The following is a 7875-nucleotide window of genomic DNA, read 5'->3' as shown; positions in this document are numbered from 1 at the left end:
ATCGTATTTATTGAGGGCTTGCTGTGTGGAGAGCATGGTACTAAGCGCTTGGGAAGTACAAGTTGGAAACATATAGAGATGGTCCCGACTCAACAACGGGCTCACAGTCTAGAAGGGGAAGACAGACAACAAAACAAAACATTATTGCAATTTCCATTGTTATTATCATTATTTAAGTGCATACTATGAGTCAGCTATTGTACTGAGTGCTGGGGTAGACACAAGCTGATCAGATAGGACACGGTCCCTGTAACACTTGGGGTTCACAGCCTAAGTAGGAGGGATAACAGATATTTCACTTCTGATTTACAGATGAGGCAACATAAACATTAAGTGATTTGCCCAAGGTCACACAACAGGCCACTGGCAGAGCCAGGAAGAGAATCCACTTCCTCTGACTCCCAGGCCTATGCTCTTTCTATTAGACCATGCTCCTTCTCATCCTTTAATGACACCCCTTTCCTTTATTCTCTATGCTTGTATTAAGAAAGGTTATAAACTGATACATTCATTCATATTTATTGAGTGCTTACTGAGTGCAGAGCACTATACTAAGCGCTTGGGAAGTACAAGTCGGCAACATATAGAGAAGGTCCCTACCCAACAACGGGCTCACAATCTAGAACAGGGAGACAGACAACAAAACAAAATATGTAGACAGGTGTCAAAACCGACAGAATAAATAGAATTATAGCTACATGCGCATCATTAACAAAATAAATAGAATAGTAATAAAGTAATAAATCTGTACAAATATATACATGTGCTGTGGGGAGGGGAAAGGGGCAGGGCGGGGGGGGATGGGGAGTAGGAGAGGAAAAAGGAGGCTCAGTCTGGGAAGTCCCCCTGGAGGAGGTGAGCTCTCAGTAGGGCTTTGAAAGGTGGAAGAGAGCTAGTTTGGCAAATGTGTGGAAGGAGGGTATTCCAGGCCAACGGAAGGACGTGGGCCGGGGATCGTCAGCGGGATGGAGGAGAACGAGGCAGAGTAAGGAGGGTAGTGGCAGAGGAGCGGAGGGTGCGAGCTGGGCTGTAGAAGGATAGAAGGAAGGTGATGTAGGAGGGGGTGAGGTGATGGAGAGCCTTGAAGCCGAGATTTAGGAGTTTTTGCTTGATTCATAGGTTGACAGGCAACCAGTGGAGATTTTTGAGGAGGAGAGTGGCATGCCCAGAGCGTTTCTGTACAAAGATAATCCGGGCAGCAGAGTGAAGTATAGACTGAAGCAGGGAGAGACGGGAGGATGGGAGATCAGAGAGGAGGCTGATGCAGTAATCAATGAACTACAAGTAGCCGGAGGATGGTGGTAAAACAGCATCTAAAACTAGAAGATTTCCAAATTATCAAAGAAATGATGTTCATTTGACCTCTGACCTAAAATTGATAAAAGCCATTGATCAAGTTTCCCTTGATCAATACAGTGTGCGTTCTCCGAAAAACGGGGCAAGAACATTTTGCAGTTGATTTCCTCATTTATGTTAATAACCCTTTTCCTAAGTTGCCACATTCGCGGGCGAAAGTCATTGTTTTGCTCACTGACTTTCTAATGGCACTTATCATCTCTGCATTTCTCAACGTATAGACGAAGGGATTTAGCATAGGGGGTTTCATAGCATAAAATACTGCAACATCCTTGTCAGTGGATGAGGAAGTTGTGTACTGCACATATGCAAAGATGCACGGAATAAAGAAGATGACAACGGTGAAGAGGGAGGCACAGGGGAGAGAGCTTGAGCCTACCCACGGCACTGTGGGTCTTCAGGGAATGTATGATGATGGCATAGGAAATCATCAACAGGACAAAGATTAACACGCACATGCCGCCACTGTTAGCAGCAACCAGCAGGTGCAAGTTGTGAGTATTGGTGCTGACCAGTTTCAGCAAGGGGTACAAATCGCACATGAAATGGTCGATGATATTGGGGCCACAGAATGGTAAGTGTGTCATGAAGAGAATCTTTATTGTGGCATAAAGGAAGCCTCCGGCCCAGGCCACGGCCACCAGTGAGCTACAGAGATGCCTGCTCATGATGGTCGTGTAGTGCAACGGCTTGCATATAGCCACGTAACGGTCATAGGCCATCACCATGAGGAGAATGATCTCAGCCCCGCCAAAAAAATGCTCTCCAATGACCTGGGTCATAAAGCCTTTGCAGAAGATGATTTTCGTCTCTGAGAGGTAGTCGACGATCAGTTTAGGTGTGCTGACTGAGGGATAGCAGCCATCAATGAACGACAGGTGAACCAGAAAAAAATACATGGAGGAATCTAGTGTCTGACTGGAAGCTATGGTTACCACAATGATCAGGTTTCCCACAATGGTGAGGATGAAGATAATTGAAAACACAACAGAGATAATTTTCTGCATCTTTGGATCCTGTGTGAGTCCCAACAAAATGAATTCTGTCACATTGTGTTAATTCTCCATCACCTTGAGGTAGGCAAAAAGTATACAAGTGAGAGCTGCAGATTTGGTAAAGAGAATGATGATCCTTGTTAAGTTTGTCTTGAAATGAGTAAACGATGCTTCATAAAGGCGCTCAAAACACTTTCATTCATTCATTCATTCAATATAATTTATCGAGCGCTTACTGTGTGCAGAGCCCTGTACTAAGCGTTTGGAAAGTACAACTCAGCAATAAATAGAGACAATCCCCACCCTCACTGGGCTTATAGTCTAGAAGGGGGAGACAGACATGAAAACAAGTTAAAAGGCATCAATATAAATAAATACAATTACAGATGTGCACATATATAAGGTATATACATACGTGCTGTGGGGTGGGGAAGAGGGGAAGGGCAAAGGTAGCGAGTCAAGGTGACGTGGAAAGGAAGGGGAGCTGACGAAAAGGAGGGCTTAGTCAGGGAAGGTCTCTTAGAGGAGGCGAGCCTTCAGTAGGGCTTTGAAGGGGGGAATTGGTGAATTTGAGGAGGAAGGGCATTCCAGGACAAAGAGAGCATGTGGGTCAGGGTTCGACAGTGGAATAGGCCAGCTGGAGGCACAGTGAGAAGTTTAGCACCAGAGGAGCGGAGTGTGAGGGCTGGGATGTAGAAGGACAGAATGGACGTGAGGTAAGAGGGGGCGAGGTGATGGAAAGCTTTGAAGCCAATATTGAGGAGTTTTTGTTTCAACCATTGCAGCTCAACTTTCCCATAAGCTACCACTACCATCCTTCCCGTCTCACATTCCCGCAACCTTGGTGTCATCCTTGACTCTGCTCTCTCATTCACCCCTCACATCCAAGCCGTCACCAAAACCTGCCGGTCTCAGCTCCGCAACATTGCCAAGATCTGCCCTTTCCTCTCCATCCAAACCGCTACCCTGTTCGTTCAAGCTCTCAGCCTATCCCGTCTGGACTACTGCATCAGCCTTCTCTCTGATCTCCCATCCTCGTGTCTCTCTCCACTTCAATCCATACTTCATGCTGCTGCCTGGATTGTCTTTGTCCAGAAACGCTCTGGGCATGTTACTCCCCTCCTCAAAAATCTCAAGTGGCTACCAATCAATCTGCGCATCAGGCAGAAACTCCTCACCCTCGGCTTCAAGGCTCTCCATCACCTCGCCCCCTCTTACCTCACCTCCCTTCTCTCCTTCTACAGCCCACCCCGCACCCTCCACACCTCTGCCGCTAATCTCCTCACCGTACCTCGTTCTCACCTGTCCCGCCATCGACCCCCGGCCCACGTCATCCCCCGGGCCTGGAATGTCCTCCCTATGCCCATCTGCCAAACTACCTTTCTTCCTCCCTTCAAGGCCCTACTGAGAGCTCGCATCCTCCAGGAGGCCTTCCCAGACTGATCCCCTTCCTTCCTCTCCCCCTCATCCCCCTCTCCATCCCCCCATCTTACCTCCTTCGCTTCCCCACAGCACCTGTATATATGTATATATGTTTGTACATATTTATTACTCCATTTATTTATTTATTTACTTTACTTGTACATATCTATTCTATTTATTTTATTTTGTTAGTATGCTTGGTTTTGTTCTCTGTCTCTCCCTTTTAGACTGTGAGCCAACTGTTGGGTAAGGACTGTCTCTATATGTTGCCAACTTGTACTTCCCAAGCGCTTAGTACAGTGCTCTGCACAGAGTAAGCGCTCAATAAATACAATTGATTGATTGATTGATAAACTCACCTCAAGAATGGTTTTACTGTTCCCAGCTTGTTAATTACAGTATTTATAAAGGGCTCACTATATACCAAGCACTGTTGTAAGAGCTAGGGCCATTTTCATATAGGAATATTGTAATAGTTGTTTCTCTGCTCAGGGCTCTTTTGCTGCTGTCCAGCAGGCCACTATTGAAAGTGGGGATTAAATCCAACTCATCAGAATCCAGCTCAATGCTCAAATCTTTGGATTTAGTTTCTTCTCAAAGTCTCAGGGATTGTGAGTTCAGGAAGGTGTGCCCCTGATGTCATCCCCTGCCAGAATCACAGGATTTAGAGTGGGAGCCCGTCTATTTTAATCCAGCCTTCCTCTCTGGATCAGGGCAGTAGGGAGGGGACTCCTAGGTCTCTTTCCTCCCAGAAGTGTGCAACTTGGAGCTGAATGGAGTTGAAAACCATCTTAGCAATTCCAAAATATTAGTTTTGGTTTGGGGTCAGAGTGGGCACCTGCTGCGTTCCTCGAACATGCCTTCTAAATGAAAGAAAGTTCTCTAAAAAGTCAACAGTTGAGGCTTTATTAGGCATAATGATGCAATCACATAACCACAATCAAATAAAAAGGTTTTATGCAAAATAACCACAGAAACCCAAACTACTATCAAAATACCATTCTCTACTTACTCTAGCTCAAAGTCTTGCATTTACTGATAAGACTTGCTGATATCCTTCAATAACTAAACGGGGCAGCTGGGAAGCATCCAAACTCAGGTCTTTCCTGGATGAACTGTGAAATACAGTCAACTGGACAGAATACAGTAGCTTTACATCAGCATCTTTTCCATTAATAACAAACTTCCCAATCAATCAATCAATCGTATTTATTGAGTGCTTACTGTGTGCAGAGCACTGTACTAAGTGCTTGAGAAGCACAAGTTGGCAACATATAGAGACAGTCCCTACCCAATAGTGGGCTCAAAGTCTAGAAGGGGGAGACAGAGAACAAAACCAAACATATTAACAAAATAAAATGAATAGAATAGCTATGTACAAGTAAAATAAATAAATAAATAAATAGAGTAATAAATATGTACAAACATATATACATATATACAGGTGCTGTGGGGAAGGGAAGGAGGTAAGATGGGGAGATGGAGAGGGGGGCAAGGGGGAGAGGAAGGAGGGGGCTCAGTATAGGAAGGCCTCCTGGAGGAGGTGAGCTCTCAGTAGGGCCTTGAAGGGAGGAAGAGAGCTAGCTTGGCGGATGTGCGGAGGGAGGGCACTCCAGGCCAGGGGGATGAAGTGGGCCGGGGGTCGACGGCGGGACAGGCGAGAACGAGGCACGGTGAGGAGATTAGCGGCAGAGGAGCGGAGGATGCGGGGTGGGCTGTAGAAGGAGAGAAGGGAGGTGAGGTAGGAGGGGGCGAGGTGATGGAAAGCCTTGAAGCCGAGGGTGAGGAGTTTCTGCCTGATGCGCAGATTGATTGGTAGCCACTGGAGATTTTTGAGGAGGGGAGCATCATGCCCAGAGCGTTTCTGGACAAAGACAATCCGGGCAGCGGCGTGAAGTATCTGTTCTCTTAACTTCCAGTTGATTAATGTATTTATGGTTCCAAAAATGGACTCTGTAATTAATGTTTCCCAGACCTTTCAAAAGACTCCTAAAGATTAAGTTTGAGTTGTAAATTACCACGAACCTGATGAGAATCCTGCGTCTCTTAGTAATAATGTTAATGATAATAATAATAATAGTTATGTGCCACACACTGTGCTAAGCCCTGGAGTAAATACAGGATAATTAGACGGGGCACAGTCTCCATTCCAGGTGGGTCTCACAGTCTAAGGGGAAGGGAGAACAGGAGACATGAGAAAGCAGTGTGACCTAGTGGATAGGATATGGGCCTTGGAGTCAGAAGGACCTGGGTTCTAATTCCAGTTCTGCCGCTTGTCTGCTGAATGACCTTGGGAAAGTCACTGCACTGCTCTGTGCCTCAGTTATCTCATCTGGAAAATGGGGATTAAGACTCTGCGGCTCAGGTAGGACAAAAACTGTTTCCAACCTGATTAGCTTGCAAATACCCCTGCACTCAGTACAGTGCCTGACACAGGGTAAGCGTTTAATAAATACCATAACAAACATGGCAAAGTCAGAATTAAAACACAGATCTCATTCATTCATTCATTCATTCATTCATTCAATCGTATTTATTGAGCACATACTGTGTACAGAGCACTGTACTAAGCACTCGGGAAGTACAAGTTGGCAACATATAGAGACCATCCCTACCCAACAGTGGGCTCACAATCTAGAAGGGGGAGACAGACAACAAAACATATTAACAAAATAAAATAAATAGAATAAATATGTACAAGTAAAATGAATAAATTAATAGAGAAATAAATATGAACAAGCATACCTATATACAGGTGCTGTGAGGAGGGGAAGGAGGTAAGGCAGGGGGGATGGAGAGGAGGAGGAGGGGCAGAGGAGGAGGGGGCTCAGTCTGGGAAGGCCTCCTGGAGGAGATGAGCTCTCAGTAGGGCTTTGAAGGGAGGAAGAGATCTAGCTTGGCAGATGTGAGGAGGGAGGGCATTCCAGGCCAGGGGGAGGACGTGGGCTGGGGGTCGATGGCGGGACAGGCGAGAATGAGGCACACTGAGGAGGTTAGCGGAAGAGGAGCAGAGGGTGCTGGCTGGGCTGTAGAAGGAGAGAAGGGAGGTGAGGTAGGAGGAGGCGAGGTGATGAAGAGCTTTACTGAGCGCTTACTGTGTGCAAAGCACTGTACTAAGTGCATATTTATTGAGCACTTACTGTATACAAAGCAGTGTGCTAAGCCCTACAATTGAATGAGAACACAATATAATAACATTGATGGAAATTATCTCATACCTACAGTGAGTTTACAGTCTTCCAAAGTGAAGTAAATGGTCATCGGTCTCCCCCTACCCCCTTCATATTTTCTATCTGGTTAGCTCTAATATTATTAGTTCCTCTCCCCTATAAAATCTTCATCCTCTGAACTGGGCTTCTCATAAAGCTCTCCCTGTGTCTTCAAGACCTAGCTCTTCGCAGATCCAACTGTCTCAGGCCACCACTATAATCCAACCCCTTGCTGCCTCACTCTCCATCTGTTTTCTGTCCCACTATCCCTCTGTCATGTAAGAAGACAATTCTGTTCTACCTGTTTTGGTCACTGTATTCTCAGACCCTTTCTGCCCTTGTAGTAGTAGTAGTAGTTTGACTGTTAGCTCCCCCTGGGACAGGAACCGTGTCTGATCTGATTAACTTGTATCTATTCCAGCGTTTTGTGTTAAACATTGTTTTAGATAGTTACTATTTATGAAGAGCCTGGAAAAAGTCATGAAATGTGCTGATGTAACAATTGCCACAAAAATACCAATTCTCAGCTATATGGTGTTTCCAGTAACAATGCATGTATCTGAAAGCTGGACAGTGAAAAAATGGGATAGAAAGAACATTGATTTTTTTGAAATGTGGTGTTGGAGAAGGCTTTTGTGAATGTCTTGGACTGCCCAAAAAACAAACAAACGGATTTTGGAGCAAATTAAACCAAAGGGGTCTTTGGAAGGCTAAATGACTCGACATGGATTAGCATATTTTGGACACATAATCAGGAGGACTAATTCTCTGGAGAAGATGTAAATGCTAGGAAAAGTCCAGGGAAAATGTGGAAGAGGCAGACCAGCAGCTAGATGAATAAAGGCCATAACAACAATAAGCAGATGAACCATTAAAAAAGTTGTGGATTATGG

At 45.3% G+C, this 7875-nt stretch overlaps 1 protein-coding gene across 1 annotated transcript; it reads right to left on the bottom strand.

Annotated features, from left to right (window-relative positions):
- Positions 1-1735: 1735 nt before the first annotated feature.
- LOC119923838 (olfactory receptor 4C13-like) lies at positions 1736-2363 on the bottom strand (the record flags this gene model as incomplete). Its single annotated transcript, XM_038743049.1, has 1 exon — positions 1736-2363. A coding segment is annotated over exon 1 (628 nt), but the record flags the coding sequence as incomplete, so codon positions are not given.
- Between the last annotated feature and the right edge of the window lie 5512 nt (positions 2364-7875).

Source organism: Tachyglossus aculeatus, unplaced genomic scaffold (assembly GCF_015852505.1).
Source record: "Tachyglossus aculeatus isolate mTacAcu1 unplaced genomic scaffold, mTacAcu1.pri scaffold_292_arrow_ctg1, whole genome shotgun sequence".
In the NCBI taxonomy this organism is placed as follows: domain Eukaryota; kingdom Metazoa; phylum Chordata; class Mammalia; order Monotremata; family Tachyglossidae; genus Tachyglossus; species Tachyglossus aculeatus.
This window is presented reverse-complemented; position numbering and strand designations above follow the sequence as displayed.